We start from the raw sequence: 18,830 nt of genomic DNA on the forward strand, positions 1-18,830 counted from the left end.
TTTGTTTTTTGTAGGGACCACTTGGTATAATTGGTTCTCCTGGTTTTCCGGGTCCTCCTGGTGTAAAGGTAAGAAAAGCTGTTTCGTTTTAGTCTGTTTAACCCTATGAATTAGATCTTCGTATGCCCACAATTAAAGAGACCACCTTGAACATGTGGAATTCATCTTCACAAATGAAAAGAGGTGACTGTGCATTTCACTTTTAACGCTTGGAGATAGAAGCTAGGAATAACAGCTGTGATGAAGCAGTAGGCTTTGACAGAATATGGCCATGATCATAGGTGAGAAACTCAAAGATAAGTGGGAAAAATGGGTTTAACTGCTGAAGCAACCCTTAGAGAGACCAGATGGGTGAGGCAACATCTTTTATTTGCCAAATTCTGTTGGTGAAAGAGACAAGCTTTCAAGCTACACAGAGCTCTTCTTAATTAGAATATTATGTTAAACTATAAGATTGTGAAATCAACTAGCTTGATAGAGTTGGATCTGTAGATCCATCCCCCAGGAAACTTAGACAGCTGCAGGAAATAGCAGTTTTAATGTGAATTGGCAATGCACCTGGGTTACTGTGCCATAGAATAATGAACAAATGATCTAAACAAAAGAGGTTGTAAAGCAGTTGTGCAAGGTTGGCCTTATCTCTTCTTCCCACACACCACCTCAAACATCCTTTAAGACTCTATAAAAGAGGTGTTTTGGTTCAAAGAATAGGAACAGATTAAAATTTTTCTTAACTTCCATTTAAGAGTGACGATTTTCTGGTAATCCTTATATTTTGGATGACATACACGATATTTAGATTACCATCACAGCATTAATGTAACAATAAAAATCAGCATTTACTTTAGATTGTTTGGGGGGGAGGCATTGCACAGCAGATGCACTTTTACTCACTCACTCATAGCTGCAAGACAGTCAGATCAGTTTAGGTGTCAAATGGAAGCGATAGCTAGCCACATGCTGGGTGGCAGCTGATTATGTTCAGAGGCTGGGCAAGAATCTTCTCCATTTTTGCCTGTTCTCTTCTTATCCTAGTGGTGCTTGTTCTGTTTTCCATATCATTTATAATCTGCTGGTGGCATGACATTTAGATACAGTAGAAATTTTAATATGTTGGTCATGATTCAGCTCTGACTGGTGACATGAAGTTTCAAGGAGTTTCTATATGTTTTTCATATGAACTTTGTAAAAGGAATATGTAGGAGATAAATGAGTAATGTAGGACTAATTCATGGGTTTGCCATGAGCCTGGTTGAGGGGTACAATGTTGTTGTATTGCCACAAAAGCAGATTGGAAGGTAGATTGTGACTCTGGCAGTTTGAAGGCAAATTGTGACTCCTACAATCAGCAACTGAATGCTACTGCAGTATCTTAAAGAAAAGGATCAATGACTTCCCTAAGCTCTGCCATCAGCAGGGGTGGGTGAAAGGGAAAATCTTGCTGCAGTAGGAGGAGAGATAGAATGGCCCTGTATTCCTCCTCCAGCTCAGCCTAAATGAAAATGAGAGCCTCAGTTTTCTTACTCAGAGAGCTCTTTAGAGCCACAGTAATGACTAATTGCATTGCCCAGAACTAAGCTGGATCATGATTGTTTAGGAGGTGCTTTAAGCAATGTCCCCTCTAATTTTTCCCACCCATGTGCGGAATGAATTTTGTTATGTGCACCAATATGGAGGTGATGTGTGACACATTGGTGTCCATATTGGTGCAATAACAAAATTCACATTGAGGGGGGCCAGGAGTTTGGAGTGTGGGAGAAGGCTCAGGACTGGGGCAGAGGGTTGGGGTGCAGGGATGTGAGGCCTCCTGGTGGGGGTGCGGGCTCTGGAGTAGGGCCAGGGATGAAGAGTTTGGGGTGCAGGAGGGTGCTCGGGGGCTACAGTGAGGAGATAGGACTCCCCTCAGCTCTCTCTTCCTTCAGCAGCTCCTGGGCTGGGGCTGCAGGATAAGCACCCCTCCTCCGGCTGGTCTTGGTAAAGACTGGGTTCGGGCCATGCTACCCCAGTCATGCCTGGGTCTGGCTTTGGCAGGTTGGGAGGCCGGGCTAGGTTGGGACTAGGGGAGGGGAAGATTACAGGGAATTTAGGCTATGAGATCCTGCATTTATCTGAGAACCTGCCCCAGCAAATCTAATCCATCAGCTTTGTGAGTTTTTGTGGAAGGCAGGGTATAGTGAAGGGAATACCTGAGATGTTTTCTTACAGTGGAGTTCTGCAGCTATAACTGAGAGAAGAATATAACCTGCAGATAAGTGATGGTGATGATGCATAAGCCAGAAATAATACAGCTTGATTCTCAGATCCTAGGTAGAGTTTGAGGCACTGTCCGAAAAAAACAAAACAAAACACATTGTTTACAGTAAAGTGAGTACATTTGATAAGAAAATCATTAAGAGACAATAAACATGGAACCTCACAATGACCCATTCACTTCAAGGTCTGATGTCTCATTACCTGTCACCACTAGAAATTAATCCTGTAAATGAACAGAAAATCTGTCCCTTAATAGAAGAGCTTTAGAGCTGGAACCCCCCCATATTTTATAAAACTATTCAAATTATAGTCTCAAAGAAAGGCAAGGTATTTAAGTCCTTATAAACACTGACCAAATGGCATTTAAATCCTCCTGTATGAAGTGCTAAAACATTGTGTCATGGAAAACTAAAAGGCTATGTAAAACCATAATTCACATCTAAAAATTCTAGCAGAAATGTAAAACTAAAATTGTAATAAATATTTTGGTGAGCCATGATGCACTGGGGATTCTGTGTCAGGGCCGCCCAGAGGATTCAGGGGGCCTGGGATCTTCGGCAGCAGGGGTCCTTCCGCTCCTGGACCCGCCGCCGAAGTGCCCCAAAGACCTGCAGCGGCAGGTCCCTCTTTGGTGGTAATTCGGCGGCGGGGGGCCCCTGTCGTAGGTCTTCGGGGAACTTCAGTGGCGGGTCACAGATTGGAAGGATCCCCGCCGCTGAATTACCACCAAAGCGAGGGCCCCCCGCCACCGAAGACCAGGAGCGGAAGACGCTCTGGGGGCCCAGGCCCCATGAGATTTTTCTGGGGCCCCCAGAGCGAGTGAAGGACCCCGCTCCAGGGACCCTGAAAAACTCTCATGGGGGACCCTGCGGGGCCCAGGACCTGGGGCAAATTGCCCCACTTGCCCCCACCTCACCTGGGTGGCCCTGTTCTGTGTTGAAGTTGTCCTCACAACCTTTGCATAGGACCAGTGGATGGTCATCTCCTTCTCCAATGGAAATTCACACGATGCCCTGACACAATTGCTACCATCTCACTTGTTTTTTTCCTGTTCAGTTTCTGACCCTCTTTATTTCTTTTTCTCTTCCTCACCTCATCCTTCTCTCTTTTTTCTCTTCCCCCTCCTCTATGTTTGTTTCTTCATTTCTGAGTTTTTCTTCATTGTTTTAACGGTTTTTTGAAACTGTTTTTCTGGATTTGTTTTCTTTCCATCTTAGTTATTGTCATGCTTCTCAAGATGACCTTTGTAGTCTTTGTTGGGCTGGACAGCGTTTGCTTTGATGGCTGAGCGGAAAAGGGAGACTTGGGTCAGTGGATAACTGTTTGAGCCTCCAGCCCTGTATGTGAGCTTGCTTTGGCAGCATTCAAGGAACTTCTAAATATTTTGTAAAAGCAGCAAAGAATCCTGTGGCACCTTATAGACTAACAGACGTTTTGGAGCATGAGCTTTCGTGAATAAATAAATAAATATTTTGCCTCTAGCCATGGGTTTGAAGAAGACCCAGACTCATTCAGTCTCCTCATCCTCCTTTCCCCAGAATTGCTCCTCTTCTATATGCTGAATCCCCACAAGTGGTAGGAAAACTATTATACAGTAAAAACATCTCTCTCTATTAGCTAGGTAGCCGAGCTCAGCAGATGTTATATGTTGTTTATACAGTTGGCAACATTCACAAAAAAATTCTCTGGAAACAAGGCTAATACAGCCATCTGTATAATGTATTAGACTAAATTATCCTTTTAATGCATGGCAGAAAAAATAGAGCAATGGCTGAACAAAACAAAGCATCTAAATAAATGTTTGAAAGAGCTGACAAGGGAAGAAGCAATGGGATTTTTTTTTGACAGAGGAACTACTTTCAGGATTGGACCTTCAGGTTGTGTAAATTGGTAAAGCTGCATTGAACTCAAGGAAGCTATGCAGATTTACATTTGTTGAGGATCTGCCCTTCAGTCCTGAAGATACAATTGTAGTGTAGCATCAGTTCAGAAAGGCAGTTGGTCCACATAAGAATAAAATTGAGGACATACCAGAGTGAATTGCCATATCAGAATAGATCAGTGGTCCATCTAGTCTCGCAGCTTTTTTCTAATAGTGGTCATTACTGCATAATATATCTGACCACTTTTGACTATAGAAAGCACAACCAGTGCCTGCCATATTCCTGTGTTTAATTCTTTTTTAATATTAAGTGTTCATATCAATACAGTCCTGTTACAGTGAGGTGCATGGGTTAGTTTATACTGTGAGAAATATTTCTTCTTATCAGTTCTAATTTACATAAAGTTTCATGTCTCAGCTGCAAACAGTGCAACCAAAGACTATAAAATGAACCAATATTGACATGTTGATGGGGTTTTTTTGTATGGGTTTCTTTCTGTTGTGCTTTTCCCCTGTAATATACTGGTGATGTGTTTTGGATAAATTATACTGGCTACCATGCTGTTTCTCCTCTAAAAGAAACGTGCTTTGTATATGTATAGACTAGGGGCAAAGTGTGGTTTCAGTTTCAATGCTATAAATCTCAGCAAAATTAGGTTCTTATATGTGCAATACCTTTTTCTAATATTGAAGTATATGGAAGCTTGGATTCCATTGTTATCTATTCCATGCACTATTCCCTGTTAATTATTATGTGCTGCTTTTAAAAAAATAATTCAATAACTGATTGTTTTCTCTTGTGAAATATTAGGGTGAAGCAGGTCCAACAGGTGCACGTGGCCCAGAAGGTCCGCAGGGACAAAGGGGTGAAACAGGGCCACCAGGTCCAGCAGGGTCACAAGGACTTCCTGTAAGTTCAGGCTTAGGATTCTTGTTCCATTGACTGCCTGCAAACTGTCTACCCAAAGCCAGTGGTACCTTACTATTGGGAGAGTCCCAAAAGTATTTTTAGAAAGTAAACATTTGTTTTCACGTTATTTGTATTTAAAATATCTTTTAGATAGATGACTAAACACTTGCAAATTAAATATCAGAGGGTAGCTGTGTTAGTCTGTATCCACAGAAACAACAACAAGGAGTCCATTGGCACCTTAAAGACTAATAGAGTTATTTGTGCATAAGCTTTCATGGGTAAAAAACCCACTTCTTCAGATGCAACTGAAGTTTTTTACCCACAAAAGCTAATGACAAATAAATCTGTTAGTCTTTTAATTTGCAAAAACAACAAGGAGTCAGTTGGCACTTTAATGTTACACATGCTGATGGAAACTGTGACCCTTTAAGTACTTATGCTCCAGCTGGACTTCCAAGCTTAAAATTAAGCACTCGTGTTTGCAGAATCAGGGTCAAATAGTGAACTTTTGTAGTGTCTACATCCTAGGCTTTATTTTCTGCTCCTGAGGGGAGGCACAAATATATGTCTGACAATATATTTTCATTCTTCCATTGATACGTTCATTAGAATTTGTTATAATGATTTGTAATGTGTTTTTAGGGGACTGTAGGGACAGATGGTTCTCCTGGTGCTAAAGGCCCAACAGTAAGTAATCAAATCAACTGTATAAGGAATTTTGGTGATGGATTCCTTTTTTAATTTCAGCATTTTGTGCTGCATCTCATATCACACTGATGTCTCTTTTGTAGGGATCTCCAGGTACTTCTGGCCCACCTGGCTTAGCAGGTCCACCTGGTTCTCCAGGACCTCAAGGCAGTACTGGTCCTCCCGGCATCCGAGGCCAAGCGGTAATAATGTCTTTGTCACCATGGAAATGACAGTATTTAGCAACAATGTAGCTAAGGAAAGCTAATATGGTGATTAGCAATGAGACTTTTTCATTTCCAAGCAATAAGATGAAATCAGTAGACTGCTGTGTAACGAGGTTGAGACTCACTGGTGCAGCACTTCCTGCTGGTCGTGCTGGGAATTAACTCTTCCAGCCCAGAGCACCCTCTGCAGGCTGGTGTCTTGCCTGCCACTGGTCCCCTGTGTCCCTCCTGGACTCCTTGCCCCTCTACATCAGGATTCTGCCCCAGCAGTAACCCACAATCTGGGTCTCCCTACCCAGGGGAACCTCCAACCCTCTATCCCCACCTTGCCTCAGTGGCTACTGTCAGTCATCGTCTAGCCCCCATCTGTAAACCACTCATCATCAGCAAGGAGGGTTAGGACCGGCTGCCTTTGGCTATCTCTGGGCTGCCCCTCTGCAGCCCCAGTACTGTTTTTTGGCCTTTTAGCAAGGCCTGCAGCCTGGGGTTTTACCAGGTTGGAGCTCCCCAGCTCTCTCTGCCCTTCCTCAGCACTGCTCCACCTCAGGTACTCTTCTCAACTCCCAGATGGCCAAATCCTTCTCCCTCAGAAGCTAGAGAGAGAGTCTTCCAGCTTCTGGCCTGCAGCCCTTTTATAAGGGCCAGCTGGGCCCTGACTGAGCTGGCCACAGCTGTGTTCAGCTACCCAGTCAGCTTCCCCTAGCTGTTCTTAGTCCCTCTCCAGGGCTACTTTTAACCCCTTTTCTGTGGGAGTGGGGCAGCTGCCCCACTACATGCTGAATAGGAGTGAATATACCAAGACTTGGTTCCCATTAATTTCTTCTGTGTATTTTGAAATACAGATTTTTCTTTCTTAGGCCCCAGTCTTGAATTTGACTGCAGAGAGGCAGAGACCTGTGCACAAAGCCTCACTGGCTTCTGTGGTCACTGGCCCATGTGCCTGCCTGTTTGGAGTCACCTGTAGAATCAGAGCCTTAATTAGTATTTTGTATATGTAATTACAGAGAAAGAGACATGTTTACAGAAAGCATAAACTATCATATATGTATTAAAATGTTCCTGTAGTTAGTCTCATAGAAGGGAGTAGTTTTCTGATGCCAAACGTAGTCCAAAATTATTCAAGAAGTAATTGTGCTTAAATGCTTAATGCTTTTATAAAAATCTTTTATCTCTGAAGTCTTCTGCAAATTAACCATTAGCAATCTGGTTTGTTTAATCTTCAGCATATACTCTTTCACAGCATTATTAGCTGAGCAATTTTGGAATAAACCAGTTGTAATTCCACTGAATATAATTACCCAATGAAACAGATTGTCATTTACAAAATGTCAGAAATCTGCAGTATATGGGATTGGCTCTTTGGGTTTCTCTATATCAGCTGTTGGCCATAACATGCCCGAGATGGTTACTAAACTATACAGGAAAATAAGTTACAGTGCTTGGATCAGTGGTTTCCCCAGGAATTGAAATTAGGGGGGGGTGTTCGAATTTACGGGGAAGGGTGTCAGGTCCAATGAGATATATAAAAGAGATATGAATAAAGTAAATGTTTTGTTAGGATTATGCAAATTTAACGTAAGGAAAATGCAAGTTATACCAAACACATAACAGATCTAGATTTCTAAAAAAAAAAAATTAAAAAAAATGTATTTAATTTAAATTGACTTTTGAAAAGTAAGCCATCACAAGATAAGAGGGCAGTCCTCTCATGGATTAGTAACTGGTTAAAAGATGGGAAACAAAGGGTAGGAATAAATTATCAGTTTTCAGAATGGAGAGAGATAAATAGTGATACCCTTGAGGGGTCAGTATTGGGACCAGTACTGGTCAACATATTCATCTGGAAAAATGAGTAAACAGTGAGGTGGCAAAATTTGCAGATGATTCAAAACTATTCAAGATAATTAAGTCCCAGGCAGACTGCGAAGAGATACAAAGGGATCTCACAAAACTGGGTGACTGGGCAACAAAATGGCAAATTAAACTCAATGTTGATAAATGCAAAGTAATGCACATGGGAAAGCAATCTCGACTATACATACACAATGATGGCATCTAAATTAGCTGTTAACACTCATGAAAGAGATCTTGGAGTCATTGTGGATAGTTCTCTGAAAACATTCACTCAATGTGCAGCAGCTGTCACAAAAGCAAACAATGTTGGGAATCATTAAGAAAGGGATAGATAATAAGACAGAAAATATCACATTGCCTCTATATAAATCCATGGTATGCCCACACCTTGAATACTGTGTGCAGATCTGGTCACCCATCCTGAAAAATATATATTGGAATTGGAAAAGGTGCAGAGATGGGCAACTAAAATGATCAGGGGTATGAAACAGGAGGAGAGATTAAAATGACTGGGAATTTTCATTTTAGAAAAGAGATGACTAATGGGGATATGATAGAGGTCTACAAAATCTTGACTGGTGCGAAGAAAGTGAATAAGGACATTTTATTTAATCCTTCACATAACAGAAGAACTAGTTGTCACCCAATGAAATTAATGGGCAGCAGGTTTTAAAAAAACAAAAGGAAGTACTTCTTCACACAATATAAAGTCAACCCAGGGAACTCTTTGCCAGGGGATGCTGTGAAGACCAAAACTATAACAGGATTATAAAAAGAACTAGATAAATTCCTGGAGAACAGGTCCATCTGTGGCTATTAGCCAGGATGGGGAGGGATGCAATACCATGCTCTGAGTGTCCCTAGCCTGTTTGCCAGAAGCTGGGAATGGGCAACAGGGGATGGTCACTTGATGATTACCTGTTCTGTTCATTCCCTCTGAAGCACCTGGCATTGGCCACTGTTGTAAGACAGGGTACTTGGCTATATGGACCATTGGTCTGACCCAGTATAACCATTCTTATGTAAAAATTAATTATAATAATAAAAATGTTTAGTACAGAAACTCTCGAATATAATGACATCCCAAGATAGCAACAATGTGAAATAACAACCTTGGCGAATAATGCATTTTAAAAATCTTGGCCTACTAGGAAACATATTTATGTAAGTTTCCATTCCCAGTCACAAATCTAGCATTCTGGAGCAAAGTGACTAAAATATAGTCCAACAAACAAATGTTTATTTAACATGCCCCTCACTATTGCCTCCACCGCACTCCGCTCACCGGTGTTGTCCTTGGTCAGTGGAGACTCAGAGTTCAGAGGTGCTTTCACGTGAGTACACCTTCCAGGTGGGGGACAAGAAGGCACTTTGCTTGTTCCTCCAGCTGCTCACTGTTCGCTCTGGCCACATCTGTTCATTGTGCCACCATTCACTCCACCACTCTGTTGCTAATGGCCCTGCACAGTCACCTTCGGCTGCTACCTGCCACTGTGACCTCTGTGAGTTGGTCTCTTGAGGTTCCACCAGCTCTCAGAGATTTCAGCTGAGCTCTCAGTGCGGGAACCTCGCTCGCTGCTAGTGCAGTCTGGGTTGTCTCTTGCACAAAAACACTGTACCCACAGGAACACTGTCCCTACAACAGGACTAAGTACTTAGACCTGATTGTCAGTGACTTCAGCTGCAGTGGTCACTTAACAGAACAAAAGACTATCTATGGAGCCTAATCAGCTCTGTCTTTAAACAGTGGAGAGGGACAGGTCCCCACCCTCTCTCTTGATGTCTTCAAATCATCACAGGCTACAGTTCTACTGCCCTTTACTCATACGATAAGAACAACATTTCATCCCCCATTCCCCCCACATTCAAGTGGTTTGCAACCCAACCCCCACCAAAATCTATCACTTGGACAACACAGCTCTGTTTCCTGGAAACCTAGGTAGATTAGGTGTAACTGTAAATATGATCTGGCCCTGAAGCCTTGCCCCGCAGCCTCAGCTCATCACTAGCTGTCAGGGAGAGCTCATTTAGACTTTGCTTACAAATAATCATTTGAAATTATTAGGTTGGCCAACATCACCAAAATGAATGCACTGGCATCATAAAAAACAGCTGTACAAGGAAGCAAGGATGCTAGTCTATGTTCATACTATTCAAATCTATTATACTTTTTCAGATACATATATTTTATCATACACTGTATAAGCTTTTAAAGTGTGTATTAATGTTTCAGTTTAAATTCAGATTTCCAAACAGTCACTGAATTGGTATGTAACTAGCTCACAAAACTTGTGGGGGAGTGTTGGGGAAATTCAGGGGAGGTGTACACCCCCCCGGGGGGGATGTAGGGAAATCACTGGCTTGGATCAAGTTTTAAGATTTTTATTCCAGGCAAAAATTTTTACTGAAGTCAATGGACTTTGTGCTTGAGTGAGAACTGATTAAGGACATCAGGATCAGGAGCTATTGGGAGTTACCATGTGTGAACAACCTATCTATAGACTAGATTAGCGGAAGCACTGTCACATTTTTCATTTGAAACCACTGTACTTGGTAACTCAGGTAAGGCTGGTTGAATGGTTTGTGCAGATTAATGGTATTGATATCTTTGTTTTCAGGGAGACCCTGGTGTGCCAGGTTTCAAAGGAGAAGCGGGTCCCAAAGGGGAACCAGTAAGTCATTTTTTGTAACCAAACCAAAATTTAAACAAAGAATGATACATTCATTGTTGTGCAGAGCACAATACTATATTTATTGAGACATATCTAGTATTACTTCTTGTTATTGGTTTTGACCTGCAAGTAATGACCATGGAATACCATGTTCAGGTTCTGTTGTGAATAAGGGGCAGGATAGGTCCTTTGAATCCATGACAAGGTAAATTCTTCAGCCAGTTATCCCCTGGACTCAAGTTTGAGGAGGCCATAGCACAACAGAGAAATACAGGATCCCCTGATGCTTTATTAGCAGCCATGGAACGGATCTGCTCCAACTTCTTGGTCTTATAAGGAAATTACTGGGCCCTGGTGCTCGTGGACACAGGGTTGTGCTCTAACAACATGCTTTGGTCCCATATGAGAAATAAGGAAAGATATTAAAATATGTTGAACAGAACTGAATGTAGCATAGGTTGGTAGCAACTTAGACCACAGCATCTCACAATCTACTCCAATATTGTAATATAAATATTGCATTTGACAAGTCCCCAAGGGAGTCCACATATGAGAACTCTGGGAGACAATTGGTGGCTGTCCATCGTAAAATTCTGGGCCACGTCCAAGAGGAATGAACAAAATTAGCTTGATACAGCTCTGTCCGCCCATTAGGGTCCTATTGCTGAATCAGCAGCACTCTTTGATCAGCAATATCAAATGATGCTGGTAGACCTGATAGTGTTAGCATGGATGTTTGGACTCTATTCATAGCTATGAGAAGACAATCCATCAACATGGCCAGCACCAGCTTGGAGCCATATGAAGACTGGATGAAAAGATTATTAGCTAGCAGAGCCAGGATCAGTCGTAGCTGATTTGGCAATACATTCTTAATATTCTTGCTCAACTAAATTATTAGCAAGAGGATAGTAGTCAGCAAAGCTGTCAATGTTGACAAATGATTTCTTGAACACTGGCTGGATTTACTGTTTTTTTAAGGGTGTCTGGAAGAATGTCCTTCTAGAGAGAGTGGCATTGACAATTTCTGTCAGCTGTGGGGCTGGTAAATCTCAATTCCATCTGCCAAGAATGAAAATTGTGTCAGAATCAGAGCCTCTATGTCACTGAGCCAAAGTCCATCAGGGAAGATGGCATAAGGATTCCATGTGCAGAAGCAGTTCAGGACTTACACCAGAGATGGATTGCAGAGAAGAGATCTGCAGTGTCAATCAGACAGAAAAATGTTACCCTAAGTTTAGTATTGTATAGTATGGATGCCATAACCGTACAGGTTCTTTAAATAATTAAATACTGATTTCCTTAATGCCACTTGCTTACGATTAATAAATACCACAATTACAAATAATAGGATCCTATACAAGGAGTCAAATGATTGTGAGGCACAATGTAGAGCCGAATTTTAGAATTACCGTCCATTTATGGATCACTTCATGTTGAAATACTAGTTGATAAACATAGAAAAAGGAAAATCTGAATGGGAATAATTGCATTTTATAACGGATTTAAAAAGAAATTTAAAAAAATCTAACTACCCAATTTTGTTCTTTCTGAAAATGTTTATGGTTCATGTTGGAAGAAAGAATGATTGATTGAGCCATAAAAATGGTTAATTTTCTTTATTCTAAACAAGCAAATATTTTCAATAGGGTCCACATGGTCCTCAGGGTCCCATTGGCTCTGTGGGTGAAGAAGGGAAAAGAGGCCCTCGTGGTGATCCAGGGTCAGTAGGTCCTCCAGGCCCTGTTGGAGAAAGGGTAAGGAAGCCAGAAAAATAATTATATTTGTTAGAGGTGGGCCTCTCTCATGAAAATCATATCTGACCTGGACCTGAATGTGAGCTCCCTTATAGTTTGGTGTGGGCAGAGACAAACTCGTCTTTAATGATAGTATATTGACAGCTGTGATTTAGGGTTGTTTCTTACACTAGAAATTTTGTGACCTGATTTCTCTGAAGTGATAGGATGCTCTCTTTTGTAATACACAGTAGTTTCTTTTCAGAAGTGGCCATGCGAGGATGAGAATATGAAAATGTAGCATTATGACTTCCTCATATTGAGTATCCTTTACTCCAGTGTTGTCTTGGGTTTTTTATTTGGGGAAGGAGAATGAAGCCTGGCATATTAATATTACTTTGAAGCTCAGCAAATCATTTGGGCACTCAGTGTTTAGATATCACAGTGATAGTCACTTCAGAAATATGTCAGATTGATAACTTTTCTATTGAGTAGAACCTTGTTACAGAAATAGTGTCATTGATTTCAGTGGGGCAACTTACAGAGCTAAGGTGTAATACTCAGCATGAGTGATGAGATCGGAAAGAGGTCCTTAAATATTTTTCTCTGTAAAAGAGCATTTTGAAGGCATGTTAGCCAGTTGGAGGTCAAGGATTTTATAAGAAAGTAAACTGATCTTCAAAACCCGATTGAACATCAAATTATTAGTAATGATTTATGATATTTTTGCATAGGGTGCTCCTGGTAATCGTGGTTTTCCAGGTTCTGATGGCTTGCCTGGACCAAAGGTAAGCTGATTTGGGCCATTTTCCTCCCTTTCATGCTTAAAAATATATGCAAAAGAAGAATATAACTGAAAAGATAGGCTGCTGTGGGAAGTGAGCAGATCTGCTGAATGTTTGGAGGCAGGGCCAAAGGAAATGCCAAATGACAGTGGATCAAGTCTTCCAAACATGGTGAGACCAGATTCTAAGTGAAAAACATTGCTCTTCCTGTGGGTCTCAGGCTTTCCACTCTCCTTTCATATCTCCAACTTGATGCACCTATGCTTGCATCATGATGTGTAAAAGCCACTGAGCAGTAACTACTTACATTTTACAGTGTCTATTAAGTTAGTATTTGGAGAGGGAAGCATTCCCTGTAAAACAGCTCTTTCTTGACATCTCCACTGAGAAACTAGGCCAATCCCCCATGAGTTGCCTAACAACCATATCGCTGACTGACAAGTGACACAAAGATGTTTTTGTTTGTTAGGTCCATCAATTATTACCTTCTATATAGAAGTGCAAGAATTCTAAATTCCTTATGTTAATTAATTCTATACAAGTGATCATTTCTAAATAATGTTAAGGATATGGTTCAGAATACTTTGGAATGCCAGTTTTCAAAAATATTGATAGATGCTCTTGACGGAAAATGTATATTTTGCATTTACTTCCTCTTACTATGAGTGTTCAATCTAACATCTGACTAATAGTACTTTGATATCTTTTCCAGGGAGCTCAAGGGGAGCGTGGTCCAGCAGGTTCTTCAGGCCCTAAAGGAAGCCAGGGAGATCCTGGGCGTACTGGTGAACCTGGCCTCCCAGGTGCCAGGGTAAGGAGATTATAAAAACAACATCATGTTATGAATATGTATAGCACCTCCCATTCCCGAGGATGGCAATGTACTTTATAGGCAAATTGTTATACAGCCTCTGTTTACATAAGCCAAAAACAGGGATCACTTCTTCCACCACTCTAATACCTTCACCTTTGAAAGAGAAATATAGAACTTGACCTTGAGTTCAATGGTTCTGCTCATGTGCAAAGTGAATCACATGAGTATTTTCAGGATCAGAGCCCATGGACCTGGTTCTGTTCCCCTTGAAGTCAAAGGCAAGACTCCTATTAACTTCAAAGGGAGCAAGGTCTAGCGCTAATTTAGACATAGATAATGCAGTCCAGAGGAATGTAGGTATGTAAAATACGAGGTGTGCAGAAAACATAGGTTGAAAGTCAAATCTTTGTTAAATTGGTTAATTGTTTTTAATGTATTTGTGTCGTGTATGGTGAGCTGTCATTGAAATATCCCGCAGAAGAAATGTTTGAGGCAGGTTTGGAATGTCCCATACAAGGAAAGAAAGGAAATTTCAAGCATAAAGAGTGGCATGGAAGAATGGTTGAGAGTGGGAGAAATAAAGGGGATGAACTGGTGGGAGTCTTGAGAGGAGTGTAGACAACAAATGAGAGAGTAAGTCGGAGGAAACAAGAACAGAGATGCAGTTAAAATGAAATTGTGCAGAACTTTGAAGGTGAGGATGAGGAGCTTGACTTTGATGCAGTAGGGTGAGGGGAAGCCCCTGGAGGGCCTCGGAGAGGGGAATAACATGGTCGAGTTAAATGACTTGTCATTAATCATGCCACCAGAGTGAAAAATTATTCCAGTGTGATGTTTTGTTACTGAGCACACTTTCTGAACTCATTTGCAATCCTTGCCGGATTTTAGGGTCATATACACAGGTTATATCAATTGTTGTGTTATCCTGTTTTTGTAGGGTCTCACAGGAAATCCAGGTGTTCAGGGTCCTGAAGGAAAACTTGGTCCTTTGGTAAGTAGTTTGTGACTTGGAGTGAGAAGGATGTACATACTTATTGGTCCCTTCAGTTGGCACTGCACTCATTTGAAATTCTGCTCTCCTTGAAATTAGCCTTTTACTAATCCATGGTTTCATAGTCTCTCAAGGTGCATAGGTCCTTCTAAATGCCAGCAAATGGAAGGCATTTAACATCTAAATGAGTCAGTGCAAATCACTTTCATTAGGCTTAATGTATGTTGCAGTATATGCTCAGTGTTGGCTATCCCAAGGAATTTAAACACTTGTGAGCTCAAGTTTGTTGGAAAGAAATATTTTTTACATAATTCCCATAATTACTGCCTACCTCCAATGACTCTGTCTATAATTGCCTTGAAGATGTTTGAAAGCTAGAATTGTCTCTTTGACATATACTTAAGGACATTTTTAATGGAACAGGCACAATGAGAAAAATAAAAGAAAGAAGAAATAAAGTAGAATATATAAATATTGTACAAGTACTATCAAGATTGTAAGTGGATAACAGTACAAATGCTAAAGGTTGGAAGGTTTTAATATTTGAAAGGGTACATTAACATTGGCTTAACCAACCTGAAAATGAAAAATTCTAGCACCAAGTTTCACTGCTGGATACACTTGAGTTCAAGTAATCCATTTTTCAATACTCTTGTACAAGTCCTCTTTCCTGTCTGTTACTTCCTTTACGCAGATGACTATCAGGCAAACAGCATGGAGCCAATTATTGAGCTCTAACAGAATAGACCTATCCAATACTTTGATACCATTGTAAGGCAATCATTCCCTAGCCTAACGGTCCAATCCAGCTCCTATTACAATAAATTGAAAGACTTCTGTTACCTTCATTAGGCACTTGATCAGGCCTGATAAGAAGTAGGAGTTAGCTTTTTATTGGTGAACAAAAGCTTATGGGAACACAGTGAAGAATATTCATAATATGATATAATCAATTATTTATATTTCTAGGGTGCGCCAGGAGAAGATGGACGTCCAGGTCCAGCAGGTTCAATAGGGATTAGAGGTCAGCCAGGCAGCATGGGGCTTCCTGGGCCAAAAGGCAGTAGCGTGAGTACAATGTTTGCTAATTGGTATCTAATTATCTAGCTTGCCTTAGTTTCAGAGCTAAATATATTTTTAAATAGATGAAAATATTGGGTAATTGTAGCAATTTTCCCCACAAATTAGGGTGATCCTGGAAAACCTGGAGAAGCGGGTAATGCTGGTGTCCCAGGGCAGAGAGTGAGTATCATTGTTATTCTTTATATTGATTACACAAAAATATGTGTATTTGTCATGTGTGTGCACTATACAATTCCTCTTTATTTGTTTTTTCACTGTAGGGTGCTCCTGGCAAAGATGGTGAAGTTGGTCCTTCTGGTCCAGTTGGTCCATCTGTAAGTCAGTTTTTCAATATACAGGATTATCTGTTTGTCTAATTATATTGGCACCCATCATTGTACTTTCTGAGCAGTACCCAAGAGTAAAAGTGACAGTAAAAGTGTTTTTCTTTATTGATTTAGAGACCATTCGCATTCCGAACTGATTTTTGCCAAATAAAGTCAGTTTTCATTCTGTTGCTCTTTAAAGTAATCTGTAAATCGTTGAGTTATTTTTAATTTCAGCTTTATTAAGGCTGAATCAGTTTAATATTATCCTTGGAAAAAATACGAGGGTTTCTTAAAGTCTACATATTCTCACCTTTTTGCCTTTCTTCCCTGGTAGGGGTGTACATATTTCTTAAATAAACTTTTATATTGAAAAGAGAGAACATTTGAACTCATGGTGTGACCCTCCCACCTTTTCCTCCTTACCTTATTCTCTATTTTGGATAATTGATTCTGCCACCTGTACTTACTGTATTAATGAAAAATTCCCACTTAGCTAGTCACATAGGTTTTAATGGGACTACCTGTTCAGTAAGGTACTGTTTGCTGTGAGTAAGAAAGGCAGAATCTGGCCCTGGATTAATTTAATGTGGAATATTTAATTACTTTATCAAATAAAATAATGGTCTAAATAACAACACACCATTAGAGTTCAAATTCCAGATGAAACATTGCTTGAATCATCTATCCAGCTGTTTAGTTGCATGTATCAAAAAGAGTTGAGAGTTTTTGAATTCGTTTTTTTCAAATATGTAAACACCTTCAGATTTTTGTTAACCTCCTGAGAAAGGAGTATATGTTAAAATTTTCTGCTGTTTTCTTTAGTGCCAGAAAGAAATGTGCATACAGCATATTAAAACTGAATTCTGTGATTTTTCTCTAGCTGCTTTTCTGTTGAAATGTTGATTAATGAGCCTCACAAGTGAAAAATGCCTACAAAAAAATGTGTTGTACTCGTCAAGTAAATATAGAAAAATATCTATTTATCTATCCATCTATCAGTGTACAATTTGCATAGGCTTCCAGTTGTCTTGTTTAACACCTGTTGATTCCAGAGACACAAATATATTACAAATATACAAAAAAAATTCAAGAATCAATTTTCTATTATGTATACTAAAAGAGGTATACATCTCTATTAAAATTCCTTCTACCACCCATTTTAAAAATCACAAGGGGCAAAATTCTCAGCTAATGTAAATAGATACAGCTGTCTTGAGTCCAGTGGAACTGAGTTCATTTATAGGAGCAGTTAATTGAGCTCAGGATCTTAAAAAGGTACTATCTGGTCTTGACAAAGTTTCATTTTTCAACTGAAATGGTGTAAGTAATAATAATTAATAGGAAAAAAGTAGGAAACGTAATCTTTTGCCATGAGTACAATCAGGCAGAGAACATGTAAGTGGAATCTGGCCATGTCCCTAAATTGTACAGTTTTTTTCTTTTGTCTAGGGTCTAGCAGGAGAAAGAGGAGAACAAGGCCCTCCAGGTCCTACAGGCTTTCAGGTACGTGTAACAAGAGTTCTTTTACATCAGTAAATAACACATCCTTTTTTTCTTGGTAATCTACAGAAATTTGATAAAGTGATGTTAAACAAAGGTCTCTAGAATTGCTCAGAGTAATTAGCACATCTCACGCACTTTCAGCAGCTACATTATTAGCCATATTAGTTTTTGTTAAAAATGTTTAAATACTATTTCTATATGCCACGGATCATTGGAGCCCAAGGAGTCTGCCTAGGTTTGTGGAATTGAAGATTTTCAAAGCCAAAAGATATCCAAGAGTGGAACAAATCAGTGGCTTTGATAGTGATGTTGACAGTGGATTCAAACCACAATTTCTTTGTATAGAAAGATCTTATACATCTGCACTGTACATTCCAATTACATGCATAAATAAAGAGTTGCTGTCATCTCCTTTTATTATGGAGTGAAACAGTTTGATGCTTGTGTATCAGTACTTATCTAATTACTTCTGTTGGGATCTTTGAAGACATGATCCAGTGGACATATGAAGGCACAGGTCTTATCCTTGGTGTCCTGTTTAAATTCTTCCACATACACAATGACCTTTCCGTTTATTTTCTTTCAGGGTTTGCCTGGGCCACCAGGTCCTCCAGGGGAGGCAGGAAAGCCTGGAGATCAGGTAACTTATTTTGTAACATAGCGAGTGTTTGCCAAGTTTTTCTTGCTTAATAAAATGATTTTACCTTCTTTTCCTATTTGATGTATTCACTTTCCAGTCCTCCAGGGGCTATATTCTCCCACTGACACACAATGAGTAATATCTGCAAAACGTCTGTGATGACTACTCATTGAGTAAGATGCTACTCAGCATGAGTAAAGGAAGCAGAATCTAGTCCTCTGACTGGATTATACTATCTCTGTTCAACATGGAAAATCTGCATTCAGAACCAGCCATTGACATTCAGACTACATAGAACTACTGAAATGAAAATGTTATCTCCTGTTTTCTATACCTACCAGCACGTGGTATATAGTGTTTTCCTTCCAACTTGTATTTCTTTTCTCACCAGGGTGTTCCTGGAGATCCTGGAGCTGGAGGTCCATTAGGTCCAAGAGTATGTATCTTCCCCAAATACTGGCCATTCCTAGCAAACCTCCTGG

At 40.2% G+C, this 18,830-nt stretch overlaps 1 protein-coding gene across 3 annotated transcripts in view; it reads left to right on the top strand.

Annotated features, from left to right (window-relative positions):
• COL5A2 (collagen type V alpha 2 chain) overlaps positions 1 to 18,830 on the top strand; it is a 330,967-nt gene that overhangs the window by 270,487 nt on the left and 41,650 nt on the right. For all 3 annotated transcript variants that reach the window (XM_050916331.1, XM_050916329.1, XM_050916330.1), the window contains 15 exons: positions 15 to 68; positions 4,947 to 5,045; positions 5,691 to 5,735; positions 5,840 to 5,938; positions 10,435 to 10,488; positions 12,138 to 12,245; positions 12,959 to 13,012; positions 13,722 to 13,820; positions 14,761 to 14,814; positions 15,784 to 15,882; positions 16,003 to 16,056; positions 16,158 to 16,211; positions 17,655 to 17,708; positions 18,295 to 18,348; positions 18,740 to 18,784. In XM_050916331.1, the coding sequence (XP_050772288.1) occupies positions 15 to 68; positions 4,947 to 5,045; positions 5,691 to 5,735; positions 5,840 to 5,938; positions 10,435 to 10,488; positions 12,138 to 12,245; positions 12,959 to 13,012; positions 13,722 to 13,820; positions 14,761 to 14,814; positions 15,784 to 15,882; positions 16,003 to 16,056; positions 16,158 to 16,211; positions 17,655 to 17,708; positions 18,295 to 18,348; positions 18,740 to 18,784 (1,026 nt within the window). The remainder of the gene's footprint in view (positions 1 to 14; positions 69 to 4,946; positions 5,046 to 5,690; positions 5,736 to 5,839; positions 5,939 to 10,434; positions 10,489 to 12,137; positions 12,246 to 12,958; positions 13,013 to 13,721; positions 13,821 to 14,760; positions 14,815 to 15,783; positions 15,883 to 16,002; positions 16,057 to 16,157; positions 16,212 to 17,654; positions 17,709 to 18,294; positions 18,349 to 18,739; positions 18,785 to 18,830) is intronic.

The sequence above is a fragment of the Gopherus flavomarginatus genome, chromosome 10 (assembly GCF_025201925.1).
Source record: "Gopherus flavomarginatus isolate rGopFla2 chromosome 10, rGopFla2.mat.asm, whole genome shotgun sequence".
Lineage (NCBI taxonomy): Eukaryota > Metazoa > Chordata > Testudines > Testudinidae > Gopherus > Gopherus flavomarginatus.